The sequence below is a fragment of the Nilaparvata lugens genome, chromosome X (genome assembly GCF_014356525.2).
Source record: "Nilaparvata lugens isolate BPH chromosome X, ASM1435652v1, whole genome shotgun sequence".
In the NCBI taxonomy this organism is placed as follows: domain Eukaryota; kingdom Metazoa; phylum Arthropoda; class Insecta; order Hemiptera; family Delphacidae; genus Nilaparvata; species Nilaparvata lugens.
In genome coordinates, this window is record NC_052518.1 from 27,638,987 (window position 1) to 27,663,833 (window position 24,847).

The 24,847-nt window shown below is 34.0% G+C and overlaps 1 protein-coding gene across 1 annotated transcript in view; it reads right to left on the bottom strand.

Annotated features, from left to right (window-relative positions):
• Positions 1-24,081, bottom strand: part of LOC111047153 (inositol 1,4,5-trisphosphate receptor) — a 129,873-nt gene extending 105,792 nt beyond the window's left edge. Inside the window, exons 1-9 of the mRNA XM_039441868.1 lie at positions 23,920-24,081; positions 22,777-22,924; positions 21,958-22,028; positions 21,320-21,435; positions 20,364-20,450; positions 18,186-18,449; positions 17,411-17,641; positions 15,094-15,238; positions 13,524-13,738 (exon numbers count right to left, since the gene is read on the bottom strand). Of these exons, the coding sequence (XP_039297802.1) occupies positions 13,524-13,738; positions 15,094-15,238; positions 17,411-17,641; positions 18,186-18,449; positions 20,364-20,450; positions 21,320-21,435; positions 21,958-22,028; positions 22,777-22,880 (1,233 nt within the window). The 5' untranslated portion in view covers positions 22,881-22,924; positions 23,920-24,081. The remainder of the gene's footprint in view (positions 1-13,523; positions 13,739-15,093; positions 15,239-17,410; positions 17,642-18,185; positions 18,450-20,363; positions 20,451-21,319; positions 21,436-21,957; positions 22,029-22,776; positions 22,925-23,919) is intronic.
• Positions 24,082-24,847: the final 766 nt, after the last annotated feature.

Below are 24,847 nucleotides of genomic sequence, written 5' to 3' on the forward strand. Positions count from 1 at the left end.
TTAAAGAGATACAGCCCACGTCTCCTATCACAGTGCTATCAGACAAAAAGCGTAAGCTAGAACTGGATGAAATTGATCTAAAACGGAGGAAAACTGAGTTTTTTGAAACCACACAGTCATTTAGGGCACAGCATAAGCAGATAGAAGAATTTGAGGAAGAAATAGAAAATTTGAGAGAGGAACTTGAGCCATATTTCCATTCACATTGGCGAAATTTTGATCTAAGTGGAGTGTACAATGTGACTGCATTTACTGTAAATAATAAAGGAAAATTTGCATATGTAGGTGTTTTAGGAGAAAAGGAAGGTTCGAAAAATGTTTACTTTGTAAAGGGGTGCCATAAAAATGTTTTTATTAATGCATACAATGCAAGAGAAGACCTTAAGAAAGAGGGTTATTTTGTAATCCCTTACACTGACAAAAAAGAAATTATTTGTCTACCAAGGGAAGAGAAAATTTGTGTAATTACAGTCAATGGTATGACAAGCTATAATGGTCATACATTTCCTAGAATAGAATCACTTAAGTTTCTGTCAGATGTATGGAAAAACTTGGAAGACACTCCCTTCACACAAAAAGAAGTGGAGCAGTATAATAACATCACAATGCTGGAAATTAAAGGGAAAGTAAAAGTAGGACAGTGTAAAAGATTGGAAGAGTTACCACAAGGTATAGAGTTAGTCATTATTGCAATAAAAGAAATGTACAATAGAAACAATACTCGCTATATTCTGCAGTTTGAAAATCTGGAAGAATTGTATGTCTCAAACTATTGGTTAGAGGAGGAATTTGAGAGCTCTAACATTGATTTGAATTATAAAATTAGAATCAAGCTAGATGTTTTTAAATATACACCCAGTAGAAATAAATCGAGAATGCTATTCCTCTATGTTGTGAAATATTTAATAATATTAGAAATATGTTTGAGTGAGTTGACATGGGGGATTTCAGCTTCTAGCAGGTGTTTTCACCCTCTCATGCTGAGTTCTAGACGAGATTTTTTTTTTTCGTCTTCTAACACATGGATGCTATTTGAAAAATGATTGAGTGTCTTATAGGAGAGAGAATACTTACAAACCGATAATGATGTGGGAGCACGTGTTGTTGGAGAGAAATTTGAATTTTTTTCGCCTTGTAGCACGCTCTCGCTCGCACGAGCCTGGAACAGAGAGAGAAACGTATGCTATATAAACAGAAGCGATGAGAGGAAAATTATCATTAACATCTGAGCCACCTTCACGATGACTTCACAATCAACATCTTCTCCATCATACATCCTGCCGGATAGCCCGCCGCAGCGCGTGCTCAACTATTGGCAGCAGCAGAAAGCTCGCAGCTCGACTACCACCTCCGCTGCCACGGCTGCCGCCTCCGCTACCTCCCCCGCCTCCTCCTCCGCCTCACCCCTGAAGAGACAGGGAATCTTCGTTCAACAAGAGAGGGGTGAGGAGATCGTGATTCCGGACAGTCCTCTGCCACAATCTACAGCGGCTACCTGGGCGCCGCGGCATGCGGTGCTGACAACGCTGAGCAACAACATCAAGCAGAAGCAGGGGAAGAGGAGGCTAGTTTTCGAGGAAGAGGACGTGCTCACTCAATCAAAGGTTAGTTTCAACAAAAATTATTATTATTGTATTAACATGTAATGTGCACAAAATCTTTATAAAATGTGAATTTTTAAAACTAATTTCCAATGGATAAAATCTTTTGTGTGCATTACAAGTCATTACTGATTCTTATACTGTGAGCGAAGACTGAGCTTGACTTCTAATTGTGCTATCAAAACAATCCGAACACAGATAAATTTTCATGATGGTTGCATTGAAATTTGGATAAAAATTCAAAATAAACATGTTTTAGTAATTTCGATAACAAATTTGAATATGTTGCATGAAACAATTCAATTATCTACCAATTTGAATTGAGTTCAAGTAATCGGAGAATTTCCGAGTTATTACTTATATATATATATATATATATATATATATATTACTTACTATATCAAATTACTGATTCGAATAATGCATAAACTGTTTATAATATTCTGTGTGAAATAAAATTATTGTTGATAAAAATGAGCATGTAATGAACTGAAATATTGATTCGAATAATACATTGTTATTTGAATTATGAAAAAATGCGTTCACATGCATAAACTGTTTATAATATTTCGTGTGAAATAAAATTATTGTTGATAAAAATGAGCATGTAATGAACTGAAATATTGATTCGAATAATACATTGTTATTTGAATTATGAAAAATGTGTTCACATGCATAAACTGTTTATAATATTCCGTGTGAAACAAAATTATTGTTGATAAAAATGAGCATGTAATGAACTGAAATATTTTTTGAGTCAATTATCTAGCAATTTGAATTGAGTTCAAGTAATCGGAGAATTTCCGAGTTATTACTTACTTTCAGTTTTGAATAGTGAATCTGTTGAGCAAGTTCTCCCTCTCTCGTATGATTTGATGATGAAAAATCTGAAACAAATAAGAGTCTAATGAAATATTTTTTCAACAGAAACGTGTGCCGGAAGAGAACTCATCCATGCTGCCGCTGATGGAGGAGGTGCGACGAAGGGAGGAGGAGGAGGAGGAGGAAGTGGAGATAGAGAACGAGATGGAATCAGAAAGCTTCCTGAAATTATTAAATAGTCGGGTCGAGAAACCGTGGACGCCTCTCTGTGAGCTGGAAGAGGGGTTACCTTACCCAATATGCGACGTGAGAGAGGCGTGCAACCAGCACGGTCGCCGAATTGTGGTCAAAATCCGGGTGCCTGGACTAAGAACAACTGATGTTTATTTGCCAGAAAGATTCGCCCGGATTTTGAGCGAAAAAGACATTCAAAATTTCAAATTGAAGTGTAAAACATTATGTCTGTTTGTAAAGCATGTTAATGCTTTTATGACAGACATAAAAATTGTTAAATGCTAATTTAGCATTTAACAATTTTTATGTCGCTAAGCACCTGGCATTAACATGCTTTACATGATATTATTATGTATGTGTGAATAGATAAATAAAATGTGTGCATATTTGATAAAAAATTGTTTTCAATTCTTACCTGTTGTTATTGTTGATAAGTTCGTAATGAATAGTAGAAACACACAGAAGAAGAAATGCTGCTTCACCTGCTCTGTTGTGAATGATATTTGAATAAGGTGACTGAGTCTTTTATAGTTTGTTGTGAGCATGCTCAGTAGTCTTTACCGCTACACACACACACACAAACACACACACACACACACACACACACACAGCCATACAGGCAAGCAGTGCTGGCTTCTCGCTCGCTCCCTCCTACATCTGTTTTAGCATGTGTTCCTGCAGATGTGGGTGGGCGTGCAATGCCAGCATCATTTCCCCCCCCCCTTTTCAAATTGCATTCACCTTTCAGATTTGAAATAATATTCTTATCATTCAAGCAATGTTATAAGCACATAGCAATCTGATACATGGTGTGAATTCATTTCCAACTCGATTGAAAATTAAACCAATTCAATTCAATTCAAGTTGATGTATTGATTAATTAACCTCAGTTAATGTTCAACCATTGAGTTGAAAGGTAATGAAAAATGGTATGTAGGAGAAAAAAGCAGAGTTCGAGGAAACAGGGTAAAGGAATCTTGAGTTCAGCGGCAAGAGTTTTTAAAGGTGTGTCAGGTTTGGCAGGTAATGTGACATCAACTATTTTAAATAAGGTAATTGATAACCTGGGAGAAGAATATCATATTCCGGGATACGAGTATTGTGGACCGGGCACAAAGGTTAATGAAAGGTTAAAGAGGGGTGATCAAGGTATAAATTTATTAGATAGAGCTTGCAAGATACATGATATAGCCTATACTCAAAATAGCGATAATAAAACTCGAGTGGTAGCTGACAGAGCTCTAGCAAACGCTGCATGGGACATTTTCAAAAATCCTCAAACACCCCTTGCCGAGAAAGCACTTAGCTATCTTGTTACAAACGTCATGAAAGCTAAAGCGGCGTTTGGTGGGTCTTTGAGAAAGAAGAAGAAGAAGAAGAATGAGAGGAGAAGTTATAGTAATGATATTAGACGCAAAGCTATAGCTCAGTTGAAAAAGCATATTGCAGGAAAAGGGTATTTTTTGAAGCCTTTTCCTCAAATAACTAGTGGGGGGAGAGTTCCACCCCTACCCCCATCATCATCATATGGAGTGAGTTTATTCCCTCAAGTTAAGAAACGTAGAACAACAAAGAAGAGTAGGAAGAAGACAAAGAAGAAGAAGGTATGAATATTGAAGGAGAATTGAGTAATTATGATTTGATTGATTGGTCAAAATTATTACAGATTCAGCTAAGAGGCATATATATGCTAGATGCATTACCCAAAAAAATTCTAAAAAACGAGAATGCCATTGTGAATTTAGCAAGGGAAAGCAAGGATGGCACACATTGGGTAGCATATAAGAAAGTTGGCTCTAATGTTTGGTATTTTGATCCAATTGGAAATTTACAACCTCCATACGAATTGGACAAATATTGGAAAAAAGAAAATGGAGTAAATATATTTTATAATGTGGAGCATATGCAACCATTAAATAGTGATTTTTGTGGTCATCTTACATTATTGTTTCTTGCAAATCAGTTGTAATTAAGTGTTTGTGGTGAACACACAAGATGGTAGTTATTACATTACGATCTAACACAAGTAACCTCTATGAACATTTACAAGAAATTATAGAATTGGATAAAAATTGTGAATGGGAAATTGGATTGATTAATTTTTCTAGTTACAATAGTATTGCAAACATTAACAAAGGAACAAATTCCAGCTTCAAATATGGTGATAGATTAATCGAGTTGGATACTGGTGCATATGAAGTTGAGGATATTATAAAATCTTTAAAGAATAAATTGAATATTGATGGGAAGAAGAATAAACTTATTATACGTGCAAACGCAAATACTATGAAGATTGAAATTCATTCTGATAAACCCATTGATTTAACACGTTCTGATTCGATTGCTAAGATACTTGGTTATGATAATGTTGTTTTGCAGCCAAATAAATGGCATTATTCCAAACATTTGGTTAACATAACAAGCGTTGACAGTATTGTAGTTGAGTGTAATTTAGCTTGCGGCAGTTACTCTGAGGGAAAACAAAAACATATAATCTATGAATTTTTACCAAAGGTTCCTAGCGGTTATTTAATAAACAAAGTACCATCACCGATTATTTATGTACCTTTGAATACGCATCGAATTCAAACTATTAATGTAAAGGTAACGGACCAGAACGGATCGTTTATTGATTTCCGTGGAGATACAATTACAATTAGGTTGCACATACGTGAAAAGTAATGGGTTATCTTATTTTCAACCCACGTTCGAATATGTGCATGCACAATCAAGTCATTAGAGAAAGGAACGAGATAGCGTCAACACCTAAAAACAAACGTGCTTTGTCGGCTAAAAGCGCGAGAATATTAGAAAAGTTGGGTTTTATAGTTGATTGGCGACATGTTAGGAGGGGGAGCGGCAGCAATTAGTGGAATTCTGGATGTGGAGACAGACCTTCAGTTTTATAATGATATTACTAAATTCCAATTTCACACTCATACAGTTTATTCGGGACAGGAAATAAAAAACTCTGACGAGGCACGTATTGGCATAAATTCTTTAGATGTCTATTCTTTACCTTGTAAATCATTCATATTGATTGAGGGAACAGTTAACTGTACAAAACCGGGAACAGAGCCGAGCGATGCACCAGTTGCAGCAGACTATAAATTAAGCAGTAACGTAATCGGCAACCTTTTTGACGAAATACAATATGAATTAGCAGGTCAGCAAATTTCTAAATCAAGATTGATTGGATTAACATCCACAATTAAAGCTATTCTAGTGAAGAATACTCTCGATAAAAACACATATCACTTGGCTGGTTTTGACAGAGCAGGATATGAGCTAACGGAAAATAAATTCACTTTCTGTGTACCGCTGAAATTAATCCTCCCGTTTTTTGAAGATTTTCAAAGAATAATTTTAAATTTGAAACAGGAACTCGTCTTATTGAGGTCACCGACAGATCTAAATTGTGTTGAGTCTACAAGTGGAACAAGCGTTAGTGTGAAAATTACAAAACTACAATGGAGAATGCCCTACATAACTTTAGAAGATCATGTAAGACTGAAATTTTTGAGACTGCTCGATGCTGACATTCCACTGAAATTAGGTTTCCGACATTGGGAAATTTGTGAATTACCAAATTTGCAAAATTCACTTAACCATTCTTGGGCAGTTCGTACCACATCGAGTTTTGATAGTCCAAAATACGTTATAATTGCATTTCAAACTGATCGTAAGAATAAAATTAAAAAATCAATATCTAATTTCGATAGCTGTGGTATTTACAATGTTAAAGCATATTTGAACAGCGAGTATTATCCATATGAAAATCTGCTAGGTAAGAAGGAGGTATTATACCGCATGTTCCTGGATTTCGCGCCCTTGTATTATAATCATTCAATCAATAGCAAACTCAGAACAGAAATTGACTTTAAAACGTTTTGTGAATCAACACTGCTGATTGTTGTAGATTGTTCACACCAACCAAGTCATTTGAAATCATCGACAGATGTTCGTATTGAAATGGAATTTAATAGTGCAGTACCTGCAAATACTTCCGCGTATTGCGTTTTAATTAGCGATCGTGTGATGGAGTACACACCTCTCACGAGCATGGTGAAAGAAGTTCAGTAATTTTATTGATAGAGCGCACCGCCTATATAAGGTGTGCATTCTGCTCAATTTAGTTCATTATCAGTTTCACCTTTGAACAGACAACATGTCCTATTCTTTGTGTTCTGATATTTTGGACAAGCCACAAACTCGCTCTATTGGTATTCAGTGCGATCTTGATAGTTTCTATTATGAAGCAAGGTGCAGTACACCGAAGCCGCTGCAGGTGGAGGAGGAGGAGAAACGAGAAGAGGAGGGGAGAGACGAAGGATTCGAGGAGCCCGACGCCGCAAAAGATAAAGAAGTGGACAAGGAAGCGAGTGCGAAAATTGCTATGGTTGATCTTTCTTTGGTTTAAACAAGATTGTAATCAAATTATTGTGAAAGAACTTAACATAATTGATCAGTTTAATAATTATATTGTGTTACATTTCAAATCACCATTTGAAAAGACAGAATTGAGTGCAAAATTGTATAACGATGTAACATGGTTAGAACGTCACTATCATAAAATAAAATGGGAAGATGGAGATTTAGAATACAGTGACTCATTAATACGTGATTACCTTGCAGGTTATGAGAAAATTTTCACAAAAGGAACTGAGAAAGCAAAGTTTTTAAGAAGATTGCATAGCAACATTCAATGTATACCAGAGGATTATCCAAAACCTGATTTCAGCTTTTTCACTAGTTCATGGTGTTATGCTGTGTGTAACATTCATAAAAATAGAGCACATTCTCGCTGTGCTTTATTCTCTGCCCAACATTATAATTCTTTGTTGTTTAAAAATATGTATCAAACAAATAATTTCTTGTGCGAAAACAATCGAATGCAAAGTATGAAAATGGCTCCGATGTACACGAATTCACAGAAAAGAAACTTTACTCGTTATGGATTCTTCTACAATGGAAAGGATTTACAATGCCTGCATGCATTGAGACTGCATAAAGCACGTACATGTTGTCTCTCGTCAATTAATGAAGAAAGACCACTTAATTACTCTATAATAGTTCCTGCCTACACTTAGTTTTCTTCATTCGCTCAACAACATGGATCCGAGAAAGTGGTTGGCTGCTGACAACGAATTGGAAGTGAGGTTAAAAAACTGTATTGATTGGTACGATGAGTGTGAAAGTGCAATTAGGAAATCAACTCCTGAAAATTATAGTTTGGCGAAACAATTGAAAGACATTTTTCTAAGCACGGTTAATTTAAATGATATAAGAGACTATCTATGTTATTATCGTCCTCATAATTTGTGTATAGATAAGCTAATTAGAATTGAAGATGAAATTATGAATAGTTGTGCCGAAATGTGTAAATAAACGTTTTCTGCCTTCAAATGATTTTTCATTCCAATATCCCATTCACGATTTTTAGTTTAGTTGCTGCTTAGAGCTAGACCTGACAACACGTGTGGGGTGATCTTTTTTATACAGACAGGAGCCCCTATAACACGTGCATCTCATCAATTTAGAAAGAGAGATATATCTTTCTCTATTCCCCTCATTCGAGACATGTCAAACATCTGCGAGATGCAGTGTTATGGTTTTTCAAAATTCAAAAAATTAACTCGTCTCTTGATGTCAATTTCATTTAATGAATTTGATTCAATTGCGAAGAATATTAAATTTTCAACAGGATGTCAAGATGTTGATTTACCGTTAACAAAAACAGAAAATGTACACTTTTCGATTTTATCTGAGATTTTCGAACTGCTCAATATTCTAGACAGCGGTCATCTACATTATGATTGTACAAATGATTCAGCATTATCTGTTGTTAAAAATTCCGATGAACTTTGGAAATGCTTGTACGATATTGCAGATAAAAAATGTAAAAGAACTTAGATCATTGTAGAGATTTATAGCATTAGATGTGAGAGAGAGAGAATTTCTCAATTCAATTAGATGTAGAGAGAGTCATTGACCTCACTCTGGATTCGCTAGTATAGAGTAATATGGATTCACTTTAATTTGTCAGTAGAGAATTTTTTCCCCCTCAAAGGGAAATTATTCCCCCTCATCTATACTGGGAGAGAGAGAGAATTTCTCAATTCACTTCAATCTGTCAGTATAGCATTAGATGTAAAAATATGGATTCACTTTAATCTGTCAGTATAGAGAGGGAATTTTTCCCTCTCAAAGAGATTTTTTTCCCTCATCTAGCATTCACCTCAATTTGACAGTATAGCATTAGATGTAGAAATATGGATTCACTTTAATCAGTCACCAAGGGAATTTTTCCCTCTCAAAGAGATTTTTTTCCTCATCTAGCATTCACTTTAATTTGACAGTATAGCATTAGATGTAGAAATATGGATTCACTTTAATCTGTCACCAAGGGAATTTTTCCCTCTCAAAGAGATTTTTTTCCCTCATCTAGCATTCACTTTAATTTGACAGTATAGCATTAGATGTAGAAATATGGATTCACTTTAATCTGTCAGTATAGAGAGGGAATTTTTCCTCCTAAAAGGGAAATTTTTTTTCCCTCACCTGGGCAAGGGGAAGGGGAGAGAGAGAGAGAGATATCTCTTTTCAACCCCCTCACCTCCACTGGGCAAGGGGAAGGGGAGAGAGAAAGAGAGAAAGAGATATATCTCTCTTTTCAACCCCTCACCTCCACTGGACAAGGGGAAGGGGAAATCTATTTTTAGAAAGAGAGAGAGAGAAAGATATCTTCCTCTCTTTTCATCCCCCTCACCTCCACTGGGCAGGGGGAAGGGGAAATCTATTTTTAGAACACCCCCCACCCTACAGGCGGGGGGAAGGGGAGGCGGGATGGACGAGGGGGGAGGGGGTTTTGGAGCAAAAAAGTGCGTCTTAAATCTTAGTTTCCCTCTACTTTCATTCCTAACCCAAGTATTTCTTTTCCTATTTCTTCTTGTCACTCCGATCATTATTCTTTCCATCGATCTTATACTAGTTCTTAGCTTTTTTATTAATTTTTCATTCAATGTCCAAGTTTCACAGCCGTATAATATCACTGGCAGAACGCTCCTTTGAAATAATGTTCTTTTGCCACTCATGTCGATTTTAGATCGGAATAGGTAATTGAAACGTCTGAACATCGACCAGCCCAACGCAATCCTCCTGGTAATCTCTCCCCTTTGACCGTCCTTTCCAATCTTTTGCCCCAAATAAATGAAGTTTTCCACTCTCTCTATTTTCCCTTCCTCCAGTAATATTTCCTCTTCTTGGCAGTTGAATGACATGACTTTGGATTTATCATAGTTCACCTTTAATCCAATCCTCCTTGTTTCGCTATTTAGTTCCTCTAGCATACAACGAACTTCTGCGCTGCTCCCTATTAGAACTACGTCATCAGCATATTCAAGGTATTTAATTTTTGGCCAATAATGTCTATTCCATATCCTTCCCAATTGAGATTTCTGAAGCATGTTTCCAAGACAGCATTGAATATTTTTGCCGAAGGAATGTCACCTTGTCTTAATTCTCTTTTTACTTCCACGACTTTCTCTTTTCCTCTCAATTTAACCTCGATTTTCATTCTCTCATAAATGAGCTTGAATATTTCTAAGTATTTTCCTCTAATACCAAGTCCATAGAGCGTATCTAGTACAGATTTTGTTGTAACGCTATCGAATGCTTTCTCATAATCTATAAATAATAGAACCATTGGGAATTTGTAGTCTTTCGAATTTCTTATCAATTCCAATAATACAAGCATGTTGTCAAGAGTTGAGAAATTTTTCTTGAAACCAGTCTGATTCACAGAAGTTGATCCAGTCAAATAGTTGTCTATCCTATACGTTATAACCGCAATAAACACTTTATATATACTAGATAGAAGACTTATCGGCCGATAGTTCTTTATCTCTTTCCTATCACCTTTCTTGAAAAGGAGTATCAGGCTGGCTTTCAACCATATTTCTGGAATTCTTCCGAATCTAAGGCATATATTGAATAGCTTTGTTAATAGATCTATTACCGTATTTCCGCCTGCTTTCAATTCTTCATTCGATATTCGATCCGGGCCGCCTGCTTTTCCCTCCTTCAGGTGATCAATCGCTCGCTTCACCTCACTTTTAAGAATCGCCGGACACTCCTCATCCTCACCCTCTCTCTCCTGCTGAACCTCGCCTCCCAAGTCGCCAATGTCGTCATTATAGAGCTTCTGATAGTAATTACAGATTATTTCCAGCATTCCATCTATTTCCCTCACCTCGACTCCATACTCATTTCTCATACAAATCATAGTATTTTTTCCAAGTTGCTGTAGCCTATTACATTGTTTGATGCTTTTCCCAAATTTGATAGTTTCTTCTAGATCCGATGTTTTCCTATTGCTTGTCCATTCGTTCCATTTTCTTCTTATAAGCTTTGAGGTTTCGCTAAATTCAATCTTGTCTCTCCCAAATCGTTTTAATTTTCTTCTTTTCTCTAGTAATTTACTTATTTCTCTTGGTATTTTTCGTTTCTTGTTCTCCTGTTCATTGCCTAGCATTTGTCTCGTTCTTTTTAGAGCGTTTGTCAATTTGCTTGTTAAAGCCTCCATATCCTCACATATATGAATAGTTTCTTCATTGATTTTCATTTCTAGTTTCTCCTCAAAAGCTAAAAGTTTCAAAACATCAGTACTCAGTCTTGTGATTTTTTTCTCATGGTACCTTCTCCGATTTTCTTTTACTCTTATTTCAATTTTAACAGGTCGGTGATCACTTCCGGTATTTATTTCATCTTCTATATCTACTTCCTGAACAATACATTTTTTATCTATGATGAAAAAATCTATTTCATTTTTAGTCTCACCGTCGGGACTTACCCACGTCCATTTTCTTTCTTCATTTTTCTGGTAAAACGAGTTCATAATAAACATGTTCTTTCCTTCCACGTATTCGACTAGTCGCTTTCCTCGTTCGTTTCTTTCGCCGTATCCATATCTTCCAACACATCTCTCACCATCGTTCTTTCCTATTTTTGCATTAAGATCTCCCATGATTATATTGTACTTGCATGAATCATTTTCTAGAGCCTCTTCAAGATCTTCATAGAAATCCTCTATTTCTTCTTCTGTAGATGCTAAAGTTGGCGCGTACACTTGTATTAGTTTAATCCTTCCTTTTAAGTGTCCTTGCAGTTTCCAAATAATGACTGAAATTCTGTGTGAGTATTGCTTGAAGCTTATAATTCTCTTCTTCGATATCTTATTAACTAAAAATCCTGTTCCACCAGTTGGCCCATTTCCATTCATGTACAAAATCATATCATTTTCTAACAATAAGCACTGCTCGCTATCTCTTCTTATTTCTGCAAGCCCCATTATGTCCCATTCTACGTTCTTTAGTTCTTCTAATAACTGTTCAACCCTCCAGTTCTCTCTGAGAGATCTACAGTTATATGTGTATAACTTTATTTTATCTGTCTGTTCCTCTTCTTCAATTATTTTCTCATATTTCCCAAGATCTTTATCAGCCAATTTCGTTTTGTTGTCCTTATCATTGCTTGTAGCTATTAATCGTGATTGCTATTGTGGTTTAGAAGGCCCTTGTGTGTTAACATCATTTTTATTCTCTCTTACTTTAGAAGTAATATATGTCTCCATGGTATTTATGTTCTTTTTCTTTCCAAGTCTTATGTTATCTTTATCCAAGTTTTTAGCATCATTGTCATCCTTCGCCCTGGGAGAGCTTTCCTCACTTCTTGGTCTCTTCTTATCCTTATTGCTCAACTCTTAATTTTTCAAGACTGAGGAGTTCACCATCGACGATTAATTTCTCTTTTTTCATGGAAACTCTCTTTCCTTGTTTCTTGTAGTCGACCATGAACGGATGTAGCTCCTTCCAGATGGCGCGGGTATTCATGTCCAGGTCTTCATTTATTCTTATGTGTTCAAAATCTTTCTCTTTTGATAATTTGAATTTTTTCTTTAGTACTTCATTCCTAGTGAACGTTGAAGTGAATGTTGCTCTAATAAGTCCGTCCTCTTTGGTAGGATCTAGCCTTTTCAAATTATCTATATCTTGATTTCTGATGTTAACACCCATATATGTTAATACCTTAACTATTTCTTCTCTCAGAGTCCAATAGTTTCCTCCACCTCTCATACCAAAAATTATCACGTTCTTGTTCCTGAAGAAACTTTCTTTTTTCCCTCGTTCTAATTGCATTTGAGATTTCAACTCCCCTACTTCATGCTTGAGATTTTCCAACTCCTCATTGAATTTACTCGTGATTTTATCAAGTTTCATTTGTAAACAGTCCAATTTATTCAACTTTTGAAGAATTTCATCCAACTTTGCTTCCATTTTGAGTATTTCAATAAATAACAAATAGTTTCCGAGGTATGAATGAATAAAAATTATTTTGCAGTAGGCCTAGCTGATATCATTAGATGGGCCAAGTCCTGTAGCCTTTCATTCAGTTCGAAATATAAACAAAGCAAAACTAAGAGATAAGAACACTCTCACCCAGCTGTAGCAGACGTACTTCGAATTGTATTGTGTATATAGATATTGTTGTATTGTGTTGAGTACAAAGTCCAAACTGCTATCTTCTGAACATTTCGGCTCTTCTGTACCAAACCTAACCTCACCTTTGAATATTATGGATTAAAATCACTATAACTTATAAATTATCCAATAAACAAATCTGATACTGATGCATAATATCAACAGCACACTATCACAACGAACTGGTCACAGTTTTGGTAATTCAACTTCCTGGAACAATCGAGATCGACTTCGAAACACAGAGCTAACAAGAACACTACTTTCCACTACAAGCGCTTATCTGATACTGATCGATTTCAATAGTAGTGATAAAATTAAAACAACTCACCTTTGACATAACAGGCTTCTCTTCATCTTTGTCAATGGGTATAGAAGTGCTGTGTACCCATGTGTTGGTGCAAATATGGTGGAGACGAACGTATGAGGACTGTGGAACCAGCGAATCTCCACGTGTTAAAGTGGTGGGGTCAAGTTCAAAAAGTGATGAGATTTCGTTGGAATGTGGAACTGACACTAAGTGGTACACTGCACTTCCTTGGTTGTCTGAAATTCAAGTGAATGGATTAATAGATCCCTTGATCTATGCCATTGATTTCACGTCATTCATTTATCAAATCACATTCATAGGGAACAAAGTAAACAAATAACGTATCTTTTCCACAATCTTAATAAGAAGTTCAAATGGAAGTTATGTGATGATCATTATCATTTTTCAAAGTTTTTACTTGAAAAACAAATGACTAAAATCATTGTCACTTTTTAATTTTTACGACTGATGAAGTCTGAAACACATCAGCTAGATATTAAACTACACTCGAAACTTTTTAGCCGATTATAAGGACTTGATAGTTTTCAACTATTACAGTTGTAAAACTACAGTTGCTAAGTACTACAGGAACAGTGTAAGTGTTAACGTCTATTAATTACTCAATTACAAATTGCTATTAATTACTTAAATCATTATTTGTTTTGAAACTTTCAAAACCAATAATAGCCATTTAATGGAAAAAACTAAAATTTCCTATTTCTATTTGTTGTTTTGAGTAAAATTACGTCAACAAAAAATATGAAATAAGTTAAAATGTATGGTGATAAGCCATCTTTTCGCTTTTTGTGTGAACGCTGTTTGAACTAATTTGCTAGATACTACAATACTAAATTAAATGTGACCAAAAGATACAGCGGTTTGCGCAATACTACAATAATAAATTAAATTTGAGCAAAGGATGTAGCAGTTTGCGTAACACTATAATCTATAATATAATAAAGGAAAGAATGAGTTTATACACGTATGGGATAGGAAATTTACGAATGACGCATTATCACGTAAGAACTACTTAACTGATCAGCTTGAAATTTTGCATATTATAGATTCTCAATTTACCAAGGATTGTTATATGCCCATTTTAAATTCTTCAAGATATCAATAGACCAAGTTTTTAGTTTTTCAACTTTTCAATTAGACCTTTGCGGAGCACGGGTTACCTGCTAGTACTAAATAAAATTTGAACAAAGAATGTAGCGGATAGCATGCAAGTTATTGCTTCTGTACTAGGATGGATAATTTTGCACCACCATTTTAGTTGTCAATATAAGCAACTTCAATTTATTCAGTTGAGAATTGAACAGCTGAGCGTTGATGATGGTCAAAATGGAAATAAACTGTACAGTTAAACTACATGACACTAGAAACAGTACCAGCTACATATGACGGACAATTTGAAAAAAGCAAGTGGTACTTTGCACAGTACGGTGTCAGTAAAGTACTAATGGAAATTATTTATTATTATCAGAAATATTTCAATCCAGAAACAATTAGCCTAATTGAATGAATTGGAAACTTCTATTTAGTTTTTTTTATTTGATTGGATTTAATGAATAAGAGAGTTAATACTAACCTCTCAGTTTCAATCTCATCTGATCAGCAGATTCATCATCATCGTCAACTTCAGCAGCTAGATAGTGACCTGTTGCCAGATGCTTAAACCTGAACAAGGAATTCCAGTGACCGGCTCCCCCCTTACAGGGATCGTGTTGTACAACCTGTCAACATTCCAAAGTCAAATTCCAACTGGCCAAATAAAATTTCAGTTCAAAACATATAGAATCTATTCTTTTCAAACTTATAAAATCATATTTTAATTCAAACTATCGAATCATATTTATTTCCATTTCTGTAAATCACACATTAAAACTGTGCTACGAGTTGTACCATAAAAAAATGGATAGTTATTGATAAATACATGAATAAACAATGCATTGTTAAATATCGACAAAGCAAGATAAAAATACATGGGAGAATTAGAAACTGCTGGCTAACATTATTATAAAGCTGTTGTTCATACGAGTTTTTTTACAGCCTATTAAAAACACATTACAATTATTGTCAATAGAATTAATAATAGAATTTGAAAGGAGTTACGGATACACCTGAATGACAATACTGGCAGGCGGCAGGCGGTGAGCCGGTACTGCAGAGCAGAGGGGCATGGCAGTACACATTCTTTCTAGTCCAGCAGTTCAATTTTTGATTATTTTTGTTCAAGTTCTTTTGTGACAATATTTAAATGAAAGCACGTACATCTTCTTACTTTTTGTTTATTTTCCAATTTTACAGATAGTACAAACTTTCAATTTATACACATCCTTCTGATACCATTTACTGCACAATTCATTCTAACCTCTCTTTTCCACCAAAATCACGCTCTCTCCATTCACTCTGACGTCATCAACCAACGTAATATTATCAACATTCCAACATATCATTTCATATTGTCTATAAAATTATAAAAATATTTTATTTATTGTTATTTACTTGTTAAGTGGAAAAATGATAATTGATGTAACACTAGCCTTTGAACCTTTTACATTTCTTTAAAATCTGAACATTTATAAACTCCATCTACTCCTCCAGACGGCACTTTGCCATGGAGAAAAATGCCGATGATTAAATGTTATAATCGATTTCTTTTGTAATGCAATTATTGAGAAATTGTATAAAGGCCATTTTATTATTAATAATAGTAGAATTTGATTAATCAATTTGATTGATAGAATTTGATAAATCCATTTCAATTTACTTTTAGTTACGTTCATTTCATCCAGGAGGTTCGAAAATTTTCTTATAACTATTAAAGTGATGGATGGTTGAATTACATTTACAGTATCAATTCTATTCTCAAATTAAATAAAAGGTGGCAAATTTCAATAGATAAGGAAACACCCAAACACTATCAGAGATGTCAGTAAAAAAAAGACACATTTTTTTTCTCTATTAAGCTCTTGAAGTTGTCACAAAGTGAGTTTTTAATTAAGAAGATTTGAAGTAATTGGGTTAATATTATTTCGTAATAAATGGAATTATTCTTGTATTTCTTTTCACTGGCGGTAGCAAGTGGAATTTTAGCATATTTTGAAAAGTAATAGTGGCTAGTTTTGCGGAGATAACGAGGTTACTGAACGCGTTGGTGTACTCCCTCGTGCCTATTATAGTCTAGTTGTAGTCTTTCAGGAGGAACACCTGTTGATCTGCCAGGTACCTTGGAGGGTGGTCCAAGGCTCTAAAGCTCTTGAAACTCTAAGAAGGGAAAGTTAATACTTCAGGATTTATTACATGCTAAACATCTCAGAAAAGGTGAATTTGTTGGTGACACAGACATTGCAGACCTTCTTCTCTATTTTATTATTTTCTTTGTAATTTTGTTTAGTTTAATTAGTCAACTCTTTTTTTTCTTATTTATATTGAACTTATTTATATTTTTTCTCATTTTAATTGAACATATTTTTATTTTTTCTCATTTTAATTAAACTTATTTATATTGTACGATGCGAATAATTATAATGATATAAATAATTGGTATTTTATTTCAAGATTTAGCATGTAATTCTGAAGTTTGTTTAATTTCTGAATAAGTTGTTTTTTCTTCTTCTGCATTATTTTGTGTGGTGTGCGGTTTTGGGCAGTGTGCCTGTCGCATCCACACTGATTCACTACATTCACTACAATGTATCTTTTTTCAAATAAATTGAAATTGAAACTGAAATTGCCTGTGAACTTGTATGTTCTAGAAATTAGGGTCACATTGTAATTAGATCACCTATATAAATATTTAATTGATGAAATATATCTATAGTTAAGATTTGATGAGATATTGTGATAAAGCAGTACATTTAATGTAATTTATTTGTATTCATATTGTAATTTTTGGTGAATACCTCAACTTCCCATAAGGCTTTACTACTAGTAGCAAGAGTAGTAGACGTGCGTCCCGTGGTCCTCAGAAACACATGTTGCTTTTTTCTGTGTTCATCCATCGTCAGAAATTTCTCCTGTTCTGCGTGGAAAAGTCTTACCACATCACCACCTTTCAGAATTTCCTCCTGGTTTTCCTTGTGCTCCATGAAAAGCGTCACTTTCCACGGAGTGTTTGTATTGACAACATTCACCTGTAACAATTATTTATTCATTGAATAATTAATATTGAAAGTCCCGTACTATCAAAAATAAACAAAGGGATAAACTATATTTAACTGCAAGAAAGTAAACATAAACTGAAATTGTATACAAGAAACCTTGAGTAGAGCGGCGATGCTGACATGTAGCTAAAAATTTACATAGCGAGTTGGAAAAAATGCATCCAAACATATGCGCCGAACTTTGTCATTAGTCTTGAACTATTGGTCAAAATATTCAACTATTAGTCAACAATTCAAATTAGTAGTATCGAAGTAGAGTTTAACTCATACAACAGTACATACAATTTTAAATTCCGGACCCGTTTCAAGACATTGGACCCTAACTTCAGGGTACCATGATACGCTTGAACATTATTTTATTAGTATTCAATACTAAATTATATGTTCTATTATGTTAAAACACATTGAAGTAAATTACACATAGACAATGATGATACCGGTACATAATAAAGTCAATGAGGAGATTCATGAAAGAAATTCTGACAATATAATAAAAGTTAGTTGGAATAATTACCTCTTTGCATCCAGGATTATCGGGAAGTTCGTAGTTTTGAGCGACATGCAGTACCTGTTGGCCTGCATTTACGGGATTCATGATGACTTTATCACCGACAACCACATTATCACCTGTAGATCTAAGCTTGTAATAGGGTAAGATATAGAACCACGAGCCCTCATTTCCATTTCCATCCAAATAGACACGCATCGCATTTTTCTCTAGCAGAGCAGGCAACCGTTTATTTACAGTCAGGTACTTGTTTGATTTCAAATGCAACAGCTGAAAACAATTAATAAAACACAATCTCTAGAATGATTCGGTAAGTTAGGGTATAGTGTGCTGTGGTAATAGCTGTAGTTTTTGTGTATTTATGGATTTTCAGATAGCCAACTTAAAGTTCAACCTAATCAAGTTCAGTTCAGTTCGAGTGACACGATCACCTACATCTGAATTAAATGTTGAGCTATTTGAAAATCCAATAGTTATACATTATCTATTTCCTCTACAGTAAGGCTTGAAAGCAATAAATAACTTTATTATTATATACGACAAATGCTAACGTCTCACTTGGATGAAAGTTCTATAACACAAATTTATATACCACAGTTGAACGGATGTACCAAATTTCAGTTTTTCTTATCTATACAGAGTGTCCCACGAAAGTTGTAACAGCCGAAGACCATACATTCTACATGAAATTTGCAACAAACAATGTCTAGTAGAATGTTTTTATATCGACCTAAGTTTTCGAGATATATGATTTTTCGATTCTTTTTTAAACATCAATAACTAGTAAACTATTTATCAAAATCTAATTCTAAGGATATGGTTGGAAAGAGGAATAAATTTCCAATAAGAATCATATAATTTGTTCCTTTGACGTTTTTGAGCGTTCACAGTTAAAATTTGGCTTTGAATTTAACGAATGTACATTTTTCCAATTTCAGCGCTCATAAAAAGATCAAAAACGTCAAATAAAGAAACAAATTATATGAATTTTAATGGAAATTTCTTTCTCTTTCCAGCCATATCCTTAGAATTAGAGGTTAACTGATAGTTTTCTACTTATTGAAGTTTTTTTCAAAATTATCGAAAAATCTATACATCTCGAACAACTAAGGTGGAAAATTTTACTATGATTTTTTTTGTTGAAAATTTCATGTAGGCCTTCTGTTGTTACACCTTTCGTGTGACATTTTAACTGAGAAAATCAGCAATTTTTGCGTAATATTCGAGCATTTTCAAGACGAAATTACTAAACCCTAGCTGAAAATCTGTAAAAAAATTTGAACATTTTCTGTTCATTTGCTTTCGAAAAAGCTGAAATAACACAGATAAACGCAGATTCTGTGTGTATCTTTGGCGAGATTTCAAAGCTCTTTCAATTCAACCTTCACCTTAGCTGAACCTGCTAAGCTTAATAAATTTTCTACAAGTTTGATTGAGTCAAGTTCTTTATATCTATCAACAGCTTTCTTATAGGCTTAATCTGCTATTAAAATTTTGAAATTTCAAGATGACAGTTTTTCTCCCAATTGTCTTCTCTTTCTTTGCTTTAGAACTCTCCAACAATGCATCGGAAAAATAAATGCTAATCAGAGGGTTGTGGAGAATTATATTTTATTTCTATATAATGCTTTATTTTAATGAACTTACTTTAATTATTCTAATGTATTTTTCAATCCTCATGATTTTTGAAGCAGCGATGAGTTGGGAATCTTCAGTTTTGCAACAATAGATCAGTTTATAATGAAAATTGGCGGGAATGATTTTGTTGCCAACATAAAACGTTGGAAAGGAAGTGAAGTTCAGAATTATGATTCAAGAATTAGAAATTGGAGTTATATTTTTCTAAAAATAAAAAAGTCCATGTTCAAGTTTTATTTAGTTCTCATTTTCGGAATAAAATTTTAGATTGAATTTGGGGGAGGGGGCAGCCCCTTGACTACGCCCATGAGCATATGTGGATACCTATATTAGAGATTTTTATTGCGGAGTTCAAAATCTACAGTTGATAGTTGATACACATGGGAGGTGTTGAAAGATTTCTCAAATTTGGACATCGATCAATAGTAGATAGATAATTCAACCTTTCTCATCATAATTTTATAGTAGTTTCATAAAATCAATAGGCTACATAAAAAATAGAAAAATTTAAAAGATACCTTAACTAAATTAGAAAATATTACTTACCTGTATTACACTGCCATACTGAACAACTGATCCAAGCAGCTTTTTATTTTCAGTATCGTTTTGTTTCTTTTCAATTTCTGCGGCATGCTGTGAAAATACAATAAATTAATTGAATAGAATATCTTTATTAGCCTCAATAGTACATCACAATTTGACATATAGGCCAAACAACACAATACAATACAGAACAATAAAACGGTCAATAAAACACTACAATAAACAGTCACAGTACATTGGACTCAAATTCAAATATACATTACATAAAGTTCATAATATACAATAATACACATTATTCAAAAATATACATTATTTTTTAATTCATTTCAAAATCCTTTGGATATAATTTTTTCTCCATATATATTCTTTGACAGAGTAGAAGAGATTACCTACGAGAAATTTTTCTAACACATTTCTAAACCTTTTGTAATTATCAAGTTGTCTTGTTTCAAAGGGCAGTCTATTCAGAATTTTGATTGCGGCATTAGTGGGGCTAATAATTACAATAAATTATTAATTTAATAAAATTTGAACAAATCGAATAATTGAATAAATTATTCATATGATACTTGTACTAGGATACCAGTTTTATTATTCCCGTTCATCAATAGAAACCATAAAGCGAATATGGCCATTAGTGAATATTTCCCTTATTTTCGAGTACAAAAAGCTCAGAAAGCACTGGCAACACGAACTGGATAAGCCTGTATAGCCTATTATTTGAGTTTTAAAAATCGTTGCAACAGAAGAATGCACTCTACGTCATTATGTAATCACTAAACCTTATTTAGAGACGTGTTTGTTCGAAAAAAGATATGTAAATCAAGCTCTATTTATTCATAATTTAATTTTTTGTTGTGGATGGCCGCGATTGCTTTGAGAGAAAATAATAGCTACTGTCGTAAAATTCTTAGTCCTAAAAATGTATTGCGTGAAATAAATATTATATTTAGACTTACATGTAAACGTTTGAGTAGAACGGCATCGGTTGTAGAGCTAGCATTCTGCTTGGCGGCTTTCCAGAATTGCTTCTGGGCAGAATATCTGTTCATGGGGCATATTTTGAACAGGCAATCTAAAAAATTAACACTACATATAAGTAACACCAGATCTTTTCGAATAGATCTTACAAATTACAGATAATTTGAGACTTTATTTGAAGCTCTACAGTTGAGACTCAAGGGAAGGAATTTGATCATTGTGTAGTATTAAAAGAAACATTTCAGATTCTTTGGCTGATATATATCAAAAAGTGTTTTTAACGAAACTATGGAGTAATGGAAAAAAGTATTGATTGGCTAAGATTATCAGCAAGACTCAGTTGTAATTTATTCACATCTACTTTTCTCGTGGAAAAGGAATTACTTTTCAATTTGAGATTCCAATAATTCAAATATTTGAAACAGCATTTGAACTGTTGTGAATCAACCTACAGTAAATCCACCTGATGATTTCCTTCAAGCATCAGTCAATTATTTGTTTACTTCACTCCAGAGTTTGTTTGTATAGACTATAATAGGAGCTATGTGTACTAAAAAGATAAACGTTTCTTGAGAAGATTTAACTTACATATTTATACAAATTTTATTTCTCTCACCTCTGAACTTTTTAGGAGGATTGCCCAGATCCCCCGCTTCTGGACACACAACTGTTCTATCGTCGACCAGTCTGAAAGGAAAGATATTTTTTCATTTCTTTGTAGTGAAACGACAAAAACATGACATATCTTTTATTTCCGTCGACTGAGAAAACGATTCTGAAATCTACAGGTATAAAAGATTTCAGTGGGATATGCAATTTACCGTAACCTTTCATGAAGAAAGATTAAAATAATATTATGTTAATGTTAATTTATTCAAAGTCATGACAGGCTATTTTAAATTCGGCAGGGAAGTATTTTTAGAATCAACCTGTTGAATCTCTCAATGATTAATTGAAATAATATGTGCTAATTAATAGGAATGAAGAGATCAGTTAATAATATTTTAGGGAAAATAGTCAGTTGTAGTCGTGAATTCAATATTGTTCTATAACAGCATGAACAATAGGGAGAAAGAATAACACTTTTTGAAGAAAGACAAGAAATATAATTGATCAGAAGTCCAACTTGCATGTTTCATCAGGTAGAATCATAATCTGTTTTTCTCTTAACGGCTAAGCCTGAAGAACATTTTCCTTACTTGTGAAAGAAAATAAATACTAGGCTACTGAAAAAATGTTATAAATATTAATGACAAGAAGAAATGAGTTAATGTAAAAAATGTTATCTTTGGATGTGATATTTGAAATGTGTTTATAAAATTCTATAATATTTAAATTTCAATATAAATATAAATTAAAAATAAAAAATATCTCAAGTCGACTGTACTTTTAATTTGAAGAGTGATATGAATAAATGTATTTGACAGAAACTCACCCCAATGTACTGAGAAATCCACAGACATTGCCTTCAGCGAATAGTGAGACTATATCGCCAAGGTGAAGGAAACTGGCCGACCCTGCTATTTCGCCCATCATCATGCAAATCGATTAATTGAACAGCTTTTAGCTGCAGACTTCATAATCTGGAAAAGTTCACAAAGTGTTACAAAAAGGAATAGGAAATCATCAAGTTCGAATCACCTAATCAGCCAGAACCAGGAATAACTATCAATCCCAAAATTATTAGTTCGTCAATATTTTACACAATCTATTAACTTATACGATTTTGTCTATAGAATAATACCAAAAAAATCAGTTGGCAAACTACATGAACATTTGATTATTTATTTTTTAATTGGGCCTTTAGATTTCTTAACTATCTGTAACGATTCTATAATTCGATCAGAGTATTCTGAATTCTGATCTTCAATATCAATTGTCTACACAAGCTAAAAATATAAGGCATGTATACTTTCGAGAAAAAATACTTATTGTAAAAATGTCTATTGTAGCCGAATACCTAAAGAAAATTCGTAAGGTAATTTGTTGGTGGGAATGCCTTACGGGAAATTTCCAACTGACCTTAAAAAGTAATTCGAGCAGTCAATACGAGCCCGGCTACACAGCGAACAATCTACGATCCTAAACGTTTCTATATCTATATGTTTTCTCATAGCAGATAGTGGACGCTACCTTTAGGCAGATAGCCTAAAGTAGCATAACATTTTTATAAAAATTGTATGCACTACACCAAGTAAAAATAGGTCCACATCAAATTTAATTCAATAAACAACATTAAATTAGGCCTATGTGCAGTTCACAGAAGAACCAGAATTATCGACATTTAAAAAACACAGTAACCAATCTCTGCAATACTGAGATTTTTCACAAAACAACATCAGCATTTTATAGGTTATCTTGGTCAACTGACCTACTTCACTACTTTAGTATTCTATAATAAAACCTAAATTAATTAACGAATCTTATCTAGTTTTTAATATCTCAATAAATAGTACTTTCACGGAATAACTCATCCAATTGCTTTCAGAAATAAGCGAGTTGGTACAAGAATGAATAGCCTATTATCGAAATGTCAATTTCTACTTGTAACTAACTACAATAAATTATACATTATTACCTTTCAATTACAGAATCCATTTTATCGGAAGAGATGCGCATATTTTACAGGAGTTCTTACAAACAAAATAGTTCTCTGATTCTCCTAATAAATTATTATTAAGATATCTAATAGATGAAACTCAACCAGCCTATCAGTACTCAATAGCAGAAGCAGATTATTTTTCTCAGTACCGATATTATCGATATCAATGAGTATCGATACTATTATTCGATAGGTCCGATATTATATCGATATTACAGATGATGCTTTAAACTGTATTTGAGTTGACAAGGTCCGTAATTAACGATTTGGATAATGGTAAGAAATGCCTTGCAGTATTTCTGGATCTAGCAAAGGCGTTTGATACAGTATCTCATGGCATCTTACTGAAAAAGCTTCAGGCTATGGGTGTAAGAGGTGTTGTCTCAGAATGGTTCAAGTCATATCTGGAAAATCGTAGGCAGAGTCAGGATTGGGAGAAACCTAAGTGCAGGAGATGGCCATGAAAAATGGATGGAGGAATAGACATGATGAAAAATGTTTATTATGCAATAGTCGAGTCCATAGCAAGATATGGCATTTTGGCCTGGGGAACTACAAATCTCTGCCACATCGATCCTATCTTCAAGGTTCAGAAGCTAATTTTTAGGATAATAGGAATAGGACGCAAACATCCACTCTTCCCTTCAGTACTACTATACTCGGAGCTCAGCATCAGACAGATTTACATTCACAGACTTCCAACATTCACCAGAAAGAACCCACAACTCTTCATCAATTTGAATCACGCAGAAGGAACATGGACTTGGCAATTCCTAGGATGACAACATCAGCTGCTCAGAGGTCAGCCACATATTTAGGACCAAACATTTTCAATAAACTGCCAATAGCTATTAAAGAAACAGTTCCAATCAATTCATTCAAATCGAAAACAAAAAAGTGGCTC